General features: G+C 40.9%; 1 protein-coding gene across 3 annotated transcripts in view; it reads right to left on the bottom strand.

Moving 5' to 3' along the window:
* Ces5a (carboxylesterase 5A) overlaps positions 1-14,706 on the bottom strand; it is a 257,321-nt gene that overhangs the window by 38,070 nt on the left and 204,545 nt on the right. For 2 of the 3 annotated variants that reach the window (XM_090357626.1, XM_090357627.1), the window contains 2 exons: positions 10,750-10,875; positions 6,225-6,283 (listed from right to left, as the gene is read on the bottom strand). In XM_090357626.1, the coding sequence (XP_090213752.1) occupies positions 6,225-6,283; positions 10,750-10,866 (176 nt within the window). In that variant the 5' untranslated portion in view covers positions 10,867-10,875. Of the gene's footprint in view, positions 1-6,224; positions 6,284-10,749; positions 10,876-14,706 lie in introns of those variants that run through there. The other variant, XM_090357625.1, reaches the window with a different exon arrangement.

Here is a 14,706-nt window from a genome sequence, read left to right as displayed (position 1 = left end):
ACAGAGACAGAGAGAGATCTCTCAGCCCCAGCCTCCTGGCCATCCAACCCACATGTATAGTTTTCAGCTGTGTGGCAGCTAACTACAGATGTATGAAGGAGCCTCGCTGAAATTGGCAGAACTACCTGGGTCATCCTAATCAAACCACCAACCCACTAAATCATGGGCTATGTCCTAGGGTATATAGCTTATTGCCCAACTGTAGATAAATGACATAGAAATTTGTCGGTAGGCAGAGGTGCAATTGACCACAAGAAATGTTTGTTTTCAACTGGAAAGACAGTGGAAGGATATGGCAAGACAGTTTAAGTGGCGGCCACTAAAAGTTTCAGTTCTTAGTTTCATGTTATTGATTCCAGAAAGCAAGACCTAGAATGAGCAGAGAACAGGGGAGAGCAGGCAGAGGTTACTTTTGTGGATTTTGAGCCAAGAGGATTCTGCCTCCTGGATGGAAATGAGGAGGTAACGTTGGAATGTATCCCTGAAAATCTCATGTGCTTTGAAATACAATTCATGCACAAACATGTACAGGTATTTGGAGGTGGGATTCAACAAGAAGTATTTAGATAGATTAGGGATTCAATGGAAGTCCCTGGGATTAGATAAGATCATAAAGAAGGATTCCTGTGATGGCATTTAGTGATTTTATAAGAGAAGGGGAGACCTGAGCTAGCTCACTTGCCATATGGTACCCAGCTACATTGTGTGTTATAATAATGTATGAAACCCTCATAAGAGGCCAACAGATGCTGGTATTGTATTCTTGGACTTCCCAGTCTCCAGATCATTAGATAAATAAACTCATATTGCCAGGTGCTGTAGCTCATCCCTAGATCCTCAGGAGGCTGAGATTTGAGGATCACAGTTCAAAGCCAGCTCAGGGCACTAAAGACCCTGAGACTCTTATCTCCAATTAACCACTAGTAAACAGGAAATGGGACTATGGCTCAATGGGTAGGGTTGTAGCCTTGAGCTGAAGAGCTCAGGGACAGCATCCAGGCTCAGAGTTCAAGCCACACGACTGACAAAAAAATAAAACATAAGTAAATAAATAAACTCCTATTACCCTGCTTCTGATATTTTGTTATAGCAAAAGAAAACTAAAATGTGAACCCAGTAATGGGGGAGTAACATACAACCAGCTAACCCCCTCAGTAGTAGTAGCTGGACTACCTACCACACATATAACCCACCAAAGACATGAATCTTCTGAACCTCTAAGGCCATCAGGAAGGTTGATGGAAATTGAACCTGATGTAGGCTATGGATTGAGACATAGGTATCCCTGAAAGCCCCTGACCTACCCCATGCCTTAACCCTGAAACTTACGGACTCTGACCCAGTCACCAGAACAGGGAACAGATGAAGAAACCCAGAAAACTTCAAGTTCAATTTTCCCACCACGAGGGTCCTGCACCTTAACTTAACATTATCAACAATAAAGCACATTCTATTTCCTTTTCCCCCCAAAGATTTCTTTACTGAGATTAAGTATCTATATTTCTAGAACATTCTATTTTTATACTAAATTTGGGAATAGTTACTTGCCACGATTATTTTGAGTGTCACACTCTAAATGTTCAGGTCCTTTCAACTGAAAGACAATGTTTAAATTATTTATGAGTGTTTCAGGCCTGGTGTGGTGGAATAATACAGCTACACCGGAGGTTCTAGGATGCAGCAAGTAAGAAGCTCCTGGCCCTCCCAGATTTGAAACTTTATTGGAAAAAAAACTAACTAAAGCACAAAGACAGTAGATCTGGAGGTGTGGCTTAAGTGGCAGAGCACCTGCATAGCCAACATCACACCCTAAGCTGGAACTCCAGTAACACCAAAAATATTTATGAGTGTTGATATCACTACTATATAACCAGTATGAAAGGCTTATTGTTTTGCAGTTATTATCATGGCTTCCACTGAGCTATATAGTTCACAAACATCTGGGTAACTGTCATCTTGTAAGAAGAAAGAATTAATGTTCAGGGGAACTTAGGTCCAGGCTATGATTCACTATTATATATTGTAAAGTGGTCTTGGAGGCAATAACTATAGCTGCACAGATTCCAACATTATAGCTAGGAAAGCCTAGGTATGCTTAGCCTCAGCTAAGCATGGGGATGGTGTAAGAAGGAGGTTGGGTTGGTACTAGAACTCAGGCTCCCAGGCCCTCAGCAAGGTCTTCTCTATACAGGTGAGCTGCCACCCTTTTAGTTTTCCAGGCACTAGGGGCTAAACAGGGATGTGAATTGACTCCTTTCATCATCATGACCACTCTGGCAAGTGAGGCTTACCCTTACTTCAAATATGACAAATCTGTGGTTTAGGAAAGTTACTGTCTTGTCCAAGGTCCAGGTCAGCAATAAAACTCCATTAAAAGGCCCATGTTTTTAGCATCTACTTTTTCCTCTGAAAAAAATTGAGCTTGTACTGAAAATGGACTCACAAGGGCAGTGTTGCTGTCCGTTGGGGGCCATGGCAACAGCCTTACAACTCCTAAACTAGCTTCTTCTTTTCCCCACACTCCAGCTTCGGAAGCATTCTCACTCTGTTTTCTGACTTGGATCCCTATGGAACTGCTAAGTGCTTTCTACCTACCCAAGGTGCAAGCCAAGTGAATCTAACACCAGGGGACCTCTCTCTGCAGTTCTCTGAAAGACAAAATTCTTTGCCTATACAATGGAAGCCAGCAGGAGGCCAGGGAGGGGTTCTGTTCATTATTTTTTCCAAAAGACCAAGACACCATCAGGGCTGGGGGATAATATTTCTTAGGAAAAGGAAGAAATATCCCCAAGGACCTTCTAAGGAACCCAGGATCCAGTTGAAGGTTTGCCTTGACTTTCTTAGGAGATATTTCATCATCTTTGTCAATTAATGCACGAACAGAAACCACCAACCTGTGAAAATCTTCCCTAACCTGGATAGGGTCGGGATTTTAAGAGAAACACTGCTCTGAGACTCTCCAGATGTTGTTAATCGACACTTATAGATAGCACATATCATCAGGCTTTAAAAGCTAATGTATAGAGGGATGTGGTGGCTTATGTCTGTAATCACATTACTCAGAAAGCTGAGATAGGAGGATCATGAGTTCAAGGCCAGCCTAAGCTATGTAGTAAGATCCTGTCTCAAAAACAAGCATAATGGGATGGGAAGGGAAGCGAGGAAAGGGATGGGTGAGAAAGGTGACTGGGATGACATTGATAAGATAGATTGCATTCATAAGCTATTTTGTTAAATGGTGATTCTTTTGAACAATTACTTAAATAATAATAACAAAAACAAAAATAGCCTGGTGTTGAAGGAAACCAGGTCCTATAATCCTAACTACTCAGTAGCCTGAGATAAGAGGATTGTGGTTCAAAGGCAGCCCAGTCAGGGAAGTTTCAAAGACACTTATCTCCAATTAACCACCAAAAAGCCAAAAGAACAATGGCTGTGTCACAAGTGGTAGAACTCTAGTCTTGAGCAGAGAACCTCAGGTACAGTGCCCAAGCCCTGGGTTTAAGTCCCAAGAGTTTCTCATTATAATTGTTAATATACTATGTGAAGTTATTTCTTCTCTCTTTTTTTTTCCCTTATGGTTTATCTCATGTTGTTACTGTATCTGACTTTAGTACCTCGTAAATTGAATACACATTTATTTGTTTATTTGAAATAGGGAAGGGAAGGGAAAAACAAGATGATTGGGGTGGAGGAAGGGAAAGTGGGAAAAAATATGGGAAGGGATATCAATGTTCAAGAAGTAATGTACCCACTACCTGATAAATGTAACTGTAACCCCTCTATACATCACCCCCACAATAAAACACAATAAAAAAGAAAATAAAAACTATATATATATATATATATATATATATATACGCATTAGTGTACACATTTAATTCCCACTACTCGGGAGGCAGAGACAGGAGGATCACAAGGTCAGACCAGCCCTAGAAAAGTTAACAAGACTCTGTCTCAAAAAACAAAATATAAGGACCCAGAGCCTGGCTTAGAGGTAGAGTATTTGCCTAGCATGCACAAAGTCCTGGGTTTGCTTCATTGGTACCACATACATAGAAAAAGCTGGAAGTGGTGCTGTGGCTCAAGTGGTAGAACATAAGTCTTGAGAAAGCACAAGGACAATGCCCAGGCCCTGAGTTAAAGCCTAGGATTGGCAAGTAATATAAAACAAAGGTCTGGGGAGCATGGCTCAAATGGTAAAGTACCCACCTAGCAAGGACAAAGGTCTGAAGTCAAACTCAAGTGCCACCAAATAATAGTGGCAATCATATCAACTATTCATTATTACTATGATAACTGTGTTTGTAGGATAAATTAGGGTATGCCCATGCAATGAAACACTATACAAGCAGTGAAGACGAATGAATCACTACTATCACATGAGCTAAACAAATCACTCAGACTGTGTCAAACCAACCAAGACAAATACAAAAAAGCATAGATGCACTGGACAAGTTCCATAATGTAGAGTCCAAAAGCAGCAGAACTAGCCTAGGGCTATCATTCCTGCAGGAATGATAATGCCTATGAGGCATCCATAAAAACTGATCTGCACACTGATCAATGTGTTGTTTTCAATATGCATGTTATATACTGTACATAATTTTTAAAGCAAAAGCAAACATTTAGTATTCTTTGAGTTCACACACCTAAAATCACTAGTAGATGCATCTAGAAACTCAAAGCAGAAAACCTCAGTCCAGGTGGAAGTAAAATTAGCTTTTACTTTTGTTTCCATGCTTTTCCTGTATTGTGTAAAACATTCCTCATAATGAGTATAAACTGTGTTTACAATCAGAAAAAAATAGTATTACTTTTATTTGGGTGAAAGACAACTTTAATTGGAGGAAAATAAAAGCAAATCACCCCTTAAGATACCTTAATAAAGGCAGAGGAGGAGGGGAAGTATCACGGCACATAGACACTTTGAATACTTAACCAGGAAACAGATGAATAACCCAAACCCTGTGAGCTCATTTCAACAGGCAAGAAATGCAAGTGAAGAAAGAACTCCCCTGAAGGGCCGTTACCTGTTATTCAAGAAAGGTTTAGTCCTCATGGGAGCCAGGAGCCCCAGGTATCTAAATTCCCATCCCTGTGGGAGGGCTACAACTTGCTTGGGAGATAGTATGCTCAGAGAGATGGGGACATGGAAATGCCAACACTGGGGGTGGTCACAGCCCTGCAGGTGTCAACACTGGACTCATCAAAGTCTGTCCACTCACATGACTGCCTCCCAAGGGAACACCGCGTACAGAGTCAGAGAAGTCATGGGAGTTACTCCTTCCTGCAATCCCATAAGAAAGCCCAGGCAGCTGTGGTAGATGCAGAAGAGGAGTTCCAGGGGATGCCGAGCTGGAGGCTATGAAATAGGAGTCTTGGGTCCAAATAGAGTCTCAGATTTATTTACTATTTATTTATTTATTTTCTGGGACAGAGTTACATGCCTGACTGATCTTTCCTTCTGCCTCCTCCTGTCCTAGGTTTTAACACCAGCACCTCAAAGAATCAGAGAGGCTAAGGCTATCCAGAAAGGGAGAGGGCAGTTGTGTTTTAGTATCATAGGGGCCCCCCTCAGAAAAGAAACAGGAGTCATTTTGGACCTTTTTTATGCCCTTCAGAGCTGGGAGTTACAAAGACCCAGGAAAATTCTCAGGTTCCTTTAGGAGTCCATAATTAAATAACAACTTAGAAAAAGAAACCTGGGTCCCCAAAATGGTCTTCTAACCATTTTTTTATTCTAAGTTTCATTTTCTTGTCTGAGTGCTGTACAGAAGGGTTACAAATATAAGGTAGTGAGTACATTTCTTGTGGAACACTGTTACCCCCTCCCATGTTTCCAATATGAGTTTTGAGACATATCAGACTGAGTGTATCCATTTGTAAACTCTCATCTAAGACAGTGGCTTATCAAAAGAGGCTCAGAGACCATAGAAAATGAATCAAAGTAAACTCCTTCCCCTCAACAATCTTCTTACTAAAAGTTTGGCTACTTTATAAGTAAAAACACCACAGGTTGGGGGGAAAAAAGGAGACTGGGGCTTTTAACTTGCCAGGCAAAATAAGAAGGCCTTTCTAGGATAAAAAAAAAAAGCTGTCATCCTAGTGCTATGAGAAAGCATGTAGCTTTTAAGAGATGCTGTGTAAAAGCTGACTCAAGATACAAGGCAAAGGGCAGAGGAGCCCACGGCCACAAAACAAGTGGTGCCTTTGCTTCTTACCTGTAGTTCTCCAGCTCCACATCTCCTAAGTCGTAAGTCTTATTTGACAGAGATCCTTCCTGTAGTCAGAAAGGTAGAAGAAGAAAGGTAGTCCATTTGGGTGAAAGTGTTCATTTTTTGTTCCATAGCATGGGGAACAATTCCTATGCAAGTGATACAGCATCCTGGGCAGTGAGCAAATTTTTCATGGTCTCATTCATCTCCCCTTTTTAGGTTACTTAGGTTAAAAGTCCTCCATAAGCCAAGAGAGATGGCTCACACCTGTAATCCTAGCTACTTGGGAGGCTGAGATCTGAGGATCAAGGTTCAAAGCCAGCCTGGGTACAAAAGGACCTGAGACTCTTATCTCTAATTAACCTCTAGAAAATCAAAGTGGGACTGTGGCTCAAGGATGTGGCTCAAGGGTAGGGCCATAGCCTTGAGCTAAAGAGCTCAAGGACAACACCCAGGCCAACTTCAAGTCCCATGAGCTACAAGAAAAAAAAAAAAGTCCTCCATAAAAATCACTGTTCCCCAGCGCAGGAGGAATTTCATTACCAAACTTTAGACTCTATTACAGAGCTATAATAATCAAAACAGCCAGGTACTGGCACAAGAACAGGCCTGAAGACCAATGGAATAGAACTGAGGATCCAGATATTAAACCACAGACCTATGGCCATGTAATCTTTGACAAGGGAGCCAAAAAAATAGAATGGAAGAAAGACAGCCTCTTCAACAAGTTGTGCTGGCAGAACTGGTTAAGCACCTGCAGAAAACAAAAGTTGGATCCTTCTTTGTCACCCTGCACTAGAATTAACTCCAAATGGATCAAAGACCTTGAGGTAAAAGCTGACACACTGAAAACTTTACAAGAAGGAATAGGAGACACACTAGGCCTCCTTGGCACAGGTCGAAACTTTCTTAATAAGGACCAAGAAACACAACAAACCAGAGAAAGGCTGGATAAGGGGGACTGCATTAAACTGCAGAGCTTCTGTATGGCAAAGGACATAGCTAGTAAATTAATTAGGAAGCCTGCAGAATGGGAGAAGATCTTCACTAACCATACAACAGACAAAGGCCTCATATCTAAAATATATCAACAGCTCCAAAAATTGAATCACTCCAAAACTAATCTCCAAAGAAACAACCATCCCATCAAAAGATGGGCCAAAGACTTAAAGAGAGTCTCCTCTGAACAAGAAATAAGAATGGCCTATAGACACATGAGGAAATGCTCAACATCTCTGGTCATAAAAGAAATGCAAATCAAAACAACTCTAAGATTCCACCTCACTCCAGTTAGAATGGCCAGGATCAAGAAAACTAATAACAACAGATGCTGGAGGAGATGTGGCCAGGAGGGATCCCTACTACACTGTTGGTGGGAGTGAAAACTCATTCAACCACTATGGAAAGCAGTGTGGCAGTGCCTCAAAAGACTAAACATAGAGCTCCCCTATAACCCAGCAATTCCACTACTTGGCATTTACCCAACCGTCCAGAAACAAGAGCATACTAAATCCACTAGCACAATGGTGTTCATTGCAGCACTATTTACCATAGCAAAGATATGGAACCAACCCAGATGTCCTTCAGTTGAGTGGATCAACAAGATGTGGTATTTGTACACAGTGGAATTCTATGCTTCTGTCAGAAAGAACGACATCTCCCCATTTGTAAGGAAATGGAAAGACTTAGAAAAAATCATATTAAGTGAAGTAAGCCAGACTCAAAGGAACATAGGCTCAATGGTTTCCCTCATTTGCCATAATCAGTAGAAACCTTGGACTCTTCTAGCAGAGATTTGCAATAGAGCAAAACCTAGATACATAAGGCCATACAGTATGACACTAAATGAAAGGACCTCTAGGCTATAGAAACAAAAGCCATATAATGAGTGATTGTTGTCCTTAATGTACTATGTTATCTCTCATCTCTTTTGCTTTCCCTTGGTTATCTCATATTGTTACAGGATTTCACTTTGTTATCTGATATATTGGATATATGTGTATTGGTTATTTGAAATTGGATAGGAAAGGGGGGAAAACAAGATGAGGGTAGGGGTGGGGGGGAGGGAAATGGGGACCAAGATATGAGAAAGGGTATCAATGTATGTGAAGTAATGCACCTCCCATCTGGCGAATGTAATGTAACCCTTCTATTAATTACAATAAAAATTATATGGAAAAAAATCACTGTTCCCCTTAGGGGATGTTTGGAAAACTCTGAAGATATTTTGGGTCATTATAAGCACAAGCATGTACTGGCTACAGGCCGCTGGCAGCCTCTTGTAATCATCTGCCCCATAGTTCTACGGTGTTAAGGCTCAAAGAACCTGGGCTAGAAGTGAGATATTGCGTATTTCAACTTCACAGAATTTATTTTGGATTTCAGTAGATTTCAATGGAAAAGACAGCTCAGAAGTACTTTTTAATTGCAAACCATTAATCAAACTAAAACTCCACAATGTGGCTCAGAAAAGGTAAGGCTTTTCCCAAGGTCACACAGCAATATGAATCCAGACTCAAATGCAGGCTTTCTTCACCTTACTTTTACTCTTTCCAGAAGCCTTACTTTCCATTGTGGGCTGTTTCTCCAACCACAGAATGGCTTCTTCCCTCCTTACTGCTCTAGTATTTTGCCCCAGAAGCTTCAGAGAGAGTTGGTTTGCATCAAAATCTTGGTACAAAACATTTATCCAAAACTCAAAAGAAAATCTGTTTGCTCAAATGAAAAAGAAAAAAAATAGAGGGAACAAAAGAACCTATCCCCAGATAGACATAGTGAAGCCAGCTGCAGGGAATTAAGCAAGATTAATACCCACTCATGTGGATCAAGAGAAAAGGCATTTGAGATGCTCATTGGAATGAGTAGGCTTCCCTTGCTGGGAATAATAGATCGGCCTCAAATGGACCAGGAGTCTTTCACTCTGAAGAATGAGCCTAGAGACATCCCATAATAAAAACCTGTGTGGAAAAGAATGAAAGTTGTTATCTAGGAAAAGTGAAATGTGCAATGTTACAGGATACTTTCAGGGCCAAGGACCCACAGCCTACCTCAAAACCTGCTTGCCAGAGCAGAAAAGGATGTTATAGATTATCCAGAGGTATCACAGTACTCAAGCTAAGCAGACACAAGGTGAGGAGCACGAAGAAAGCTTGACTTTACTCTGCAGCAAAAAGCCAGGGGGTGGTTTGACTGTTTACCTCCCAAATTGGATTTAAATTGCATCTACTAGTTTTAAATCCTAGGTACCAATGCCTTGCTTACATTTTCAAATGTTTTCCCAAAAACTGCATTCAGGGAGTGCTCATCTACCCTGCAATCTGATTCTATGATGATAAAAATTAAGATTTTTTTAATTTATTTTTTATTGTATTTAATAAAAGGGTAATATGATATTTGCCAGATAGAAGGTGCATTAATTCACATACATTGATACCCTTCCACATGTCTTGGTCCCATTACCCTCCCCCTCACCCCCCAAAAATTAAGATTTTTTTTAAAAAAAGAGTGGAAAAGGTCCTCTTGAAGCAAAGAAGATTCTCACCTCCTACCTCCCTAGGTCCTTCCCAAATAGAAAACAAAGTAAGGGACAGAAAGCAGATACTTCTTTATGGGAACAACTCTTAAAAGCTTGTCATGTTTTGTTTCCAAAGCTTCATATAAAGTTAAATGAACCCCACAGACAAAAACCACCCAAAGCTGCTCAGCTATATAGCTTGCTAAGCAAATTCCCTACCCACCCAAGCATTGCACCTTCTCCCTCACAAAATGTAATCAGTCCTCTGTTGAAAAGAGGATGTGGCTCAGTGGCGGAATGCTTCTCTGGCATGCTCAAGTCCCTGGGTTCAAGCCCCATCAATAAAAGAAAGCAAACTGCACCTTTGCATTTTGGCCTCCTAACCTTGTGTTCATGGAGGCATCATTTATCTTCCTTGTGCACTAGGTGCCAGAAGTACTGAAGGGCTGGCCTCATCTTTCCAGATCTGAAAGTCCTCACACCAGTTTCCATAGCAAACACTTACACCCCCAATGTTATTTGTAGGATACAGGCTGCCCTAAAAGCTAGCATCTTTACAAATGTTCTTTTCTGATCCCACTGGCGTTGTTTCCCCTTTCCTTTTCCTCTTATACATCAATGGATTTTACTTCCATTTTGAAGCTGACAATTCAATTCTAGCTGTTCTGGAATTGTCTATGTGGTAGGCAGCTTCGGCCAAAATTCCCTTTCTTTGTTCCTTTCAACAGGGGATGACAGAAGGGCTGTAATGAGGAACTGTCGAGTTGACCCTCAAATAGAACCGGGCCCTTTTGATCCTCTCTGCACATTTGGATGCTGAGTACAGCTTTGATCATTTACCTGCCAAAAGCCACTGCCAGGTTTCTGTGTTCTTCCCTTCACTTAAAATGAGTAGAAACCTCATCACCTGAAAGCGAGGACAGATGAAGGAAAGAAGAAAAAACCACTCTCCCACAGCAATTGTATACTTTAGTTTAGACTCAGTGGGCATGGAATGAGCAGGATGCAGTTGCTTACATGATGCTTTCTGTGCACTTTGGTCAATTCCAAGCATGACTGCCTCCTGTCCTCAGGTAGGAAGCGATGGCATGATGTCTTCACTGTGGATTCTTGCCAGGTCTCCAGCATTGACATCCTAATGATCTGCATATGGAGACATGGAGGATTTTGAGAGAAGAGACTACTCATGTTTTTTCTCACAGGAGTGCACAGTTCTGATCTCAGATTTCCCCCAAAGGACCATGTGTTAAAAGCATGGGGAAAGTTCATGTTGACAGCATGGCACTATAGGAAGGTGATAAAATGCTTAGGGTGTTGCCTAACAAGAGGCCCTTAGGTCACTGTGAATCCCCCTGGAAAGAACTGGACACTGGCCCCTTCCTCTTTCTCTTCATGTGCCCTGTTATGATGTAACTGGCTTTTCTCTACCACACACTCCTGCCATGTGGGACTGCCATGCCCCACACCCAAAGCAACCCGAGGTCAACCAATCATAGACAAGAAACTCTGAGCCAATATAAACCTTTTCTACTTACAGGTTAATTATCTCAGGTATACATTCTATAGTGACAGAAAACTTTTTTTTGCAGGATGCAAAATCATTGTTTATTCCTAAGAAGGGATTCATGCTGGTACAGGGTTATCAGAATCTATCAAGTCCTGGTTCCCAGAGAAGTGTGAAGAGGACTAATTAAACACAAAAGTGCAGTACCTGTCAAATCCAGTGTCATGCCCCTTGACTTGTAAGATCATGTGAAAAGCATGGTCCAAATTTCCATACTTCATCTATTGCTTGAAATGCCAACATTAGTGACTTCTACTTTGTAACACAAGTGCCAGAATGAAAGTGGAGTGTTAGAGCTCAGGGGAAGAGATTATTGTACCAAATCAGAGAATTTCAGATTAATGTGGAAGACCTAGAGGTTGGAGGAATGGGGACAGGAGAAAGGAACCAAAAATACCTAAAGAAGTAGGGGCAACAAAAAAACCTACCTCCTTCACAATTCTAACAAAGGGTCAGCCTGGAGAAAAGTAATTCAGAGATCTCTTTGGTGACAGAGTCCTGGACCAGGACTTATTTTAAAAGAATACAGAAGAAATAAGAGACATAGCTTCTGGGCCGGGAGTTTAGCCTAGAGGTAGAGTGCTTGCCTAGCATGCACAAAGACCTAGGTTCAATTCCTCAGCACCACATATACAGAAAAAAGCCAGAAATGGTGCTGTGGCTCAAGTGGTAGAGCTCTAGCCTTGAGAAAGCCCAAGGGCAGTGCTCAGGCCCTGAGTTCAAGGCCCAAGACTGGCAAAAAAGAAAGACATACCTTCTATATTCAAAAGCATTATCTTTGAACTTCAGGGAAATAGACATACCCAGTGGGAAGGACCTGTCTGAAGGTACAAAAATGTACTCTATGCTAGGTGCGATATAAAGATACCTGTCTTAGAAATTGTGGGGCAAATTTCTATGCCTACCTCACTGTGTGAAACTAGAGTAGAAACTTAATCTACATTTGCTAAATTATCAAACTACCCAACCGAAAGAGGGAAACAAAGTATCTGAGTGGAAGCCATTGTACCAAGAGATCTTAATTCTGAAGCTGTTTATTATCAAGTATTTTTAAGCTGAGAAACTTAGGCAAGGCACATCAGTTTCTCTGCTTTTCAGTTTACTCATTTGTGAAAGGGAGACTATAACTTTTAATCTACTGGGAGACAGTGACAGCTCAATGGATTTGTAAACATTTATTGTCAAGTGAGGAAGAAATTCAAGAGAGAAATAGGCAGGAGAAACAGAGTAGAGCAGAGTCATCAAGTCAGTTTCTCATCAGTCTCACTCTTGCAGCACTCTGAGATTTTATGGGGGTCTTTCCAGCTCTGATCCTCCTAACAGAAATGGATAATTAATTGACTTTATAGGACCATAAAGGAAAGTGTCTAACTAGCAGAGATTTAAAATGATTGCAATTCTTCCCAATAGTTCCAGCCCTTGTGATGCAAATGAGATAGAAGGAAAATATTACAATTAGATGGAAAAACTGCAAGAAGTTATTACAATCATGAACATGTAGGCATCAAATAACATAGCTAAAATATAGAAAGGCAGCTTTATCAAAAATAAGGAGAAATGGAATAATCTGTGCTCATAGTGAAATAATATGAACAATATAGCTTCTGCCAAATAAGGAACTCTGGATATACTGGACTCTTGGCATTTGTGATATTGAAACAATTAAAACAAAAATGAGGTAAAGGCATCTCAAGATAAAAGAGATAAAGAGATAAAAGATTAACATGATCCTGAAAGTGTTTCAGTCCAACTCACTGTGGTTTCATTAGAATTTAGGCCAAAATCTAACATCAATGTAATATGGCTGCACTTTTGTTTATCCTCTGGGAATTTCTTTCTCTCTGAACTTGTCAGGATGAGGACAGAGCTAAACTTAAGTGTGGTAGAGTCAGCCAGTACTTGATGCTAGACAGAAAATAAACTTTATGAGCTTCATAGAAAGTGTGAGATGGACAAGAGAAAGCAGATGATTGAGGCATTAAATAGAGCTTCATTCTGAAATTCTGATTCCTTTCTTCCCTTGGACTGCAGTGTAAAATCATGACTAACATCACCACTACCATCTACTTTCTACGTGATTACACAGGCACTTTCTTAAATACCTGCATGCATTTTCTCTCCCAGTCTTCAAAAGAATATTTCAAGTAGTTTTTAAATCACGATTTCTGTGATATAGAAGAAAATAATTTAAGGCTTAGAGCAGAAAATCAGTGACTTTTGTATGGTAAGGCAGCTAATAAATAACAGAGTTGGGATTGAATCCAGACTTTTTTGACTGCTCTTTACATGCTACACTGGCCTAAAGTGAAAAATGTTCACCTGGCCCAGTACAGTGGCAACAAAATTGCTCATCTTTTAAGTTTCTGATCAGGTCCACCCTTGCTCCAAAGTAGGGGTCAGTATCTATGTTTCTAATCCTCATCTCCCCATAAGTAGCATCAGACCTGCAACTTCTTTTTCCTGGATCTCTGAATGCCAATGTTATGTCTCATCCAAGAGGGTATCAGAATGTTTTACTAAATCAAATTTAACAGATAAACAAGAGTAATCCCAAACCTTCAAAGGCCAGACTATCCAGACAAAGAGAGGCACTTGGCCACTTATTCCTACAGTTTTATATTCATTCCAAGCAAGTTGCCACATATGCCAGAGACCCAGGCAAGAATCTCTTTTCCCTCAAACTTGCTATGGCAACAAAGACCCACTCTCACCATCCATGATGTTTACCAGGTGGATTTAGTTACAAAGTTAGGGGAGTATCCTGATTTCTTATTTCTCTGAGAAGGCTTCCCTATGCCAGTTGCTCTGCATTCTGCAAGCAGCCTTGGAATGGAGACAAGAATGGAACTGAGCTTCTAGCTGCTGTTGCAAAGTCCTCACGATGACAGAACCATGCCCCCAATCGAGAACAAAGCATCCAATGATTAATTCATGAATGAGTGGGAAAGGAAGTTTTTATTTATTAATCACCTAGGAACTCTTTGACACTTTAAATGTACTATCTCATTTAATCAATGCAACAACACTCCTAGGGAATATAATTGCTTCCTCCCTACCCCCATACCCCAGTTATCTATGAGAGCATCTAGCTTATGTCCAGGTTCACTCAGGAGAAAGTAATGGAGGGATCTGAATTCAGATCTGACAGCTGCCAGGAAGCTGTCCTCTCAGACTGTATAGACACTGCATTGTAGAGACTCCATGATAGGTAGTCAATGTGGTGTTCTTCCAGGTAGCATGTGTGTCCTGCTCACCCAAAACACACTTGGGCTCAAATAAAACAGCATCTTCCTGAGATCATCCCTGTTTTCTGGTGAAAACATTTGAGGAGAGGGACATTGATTGATGTGAGCTCTAATAACATGCATTTGTCTATAATTAGTCCTTGAATTCCAGCCAAAATAGGCCAC

This window comes from Megascapheus bottae, chromosome 24, assembly GCF_031878675.1.
Source record: "Megascapheus bottae isolate mThoBot1 chromosome 24, mThoBot2.hap1, whole genome shotgun sequence".
Classification (NCBI taxonomy): Eukaryota; Metazoa; Chordata; class Mammalia; order Rodentia; family Geomyidae; genus Megascapheus; species Megascapheus bottae.
This window is presented reverse-complemented; position numbering and strand designations above follow the sequence as displayed.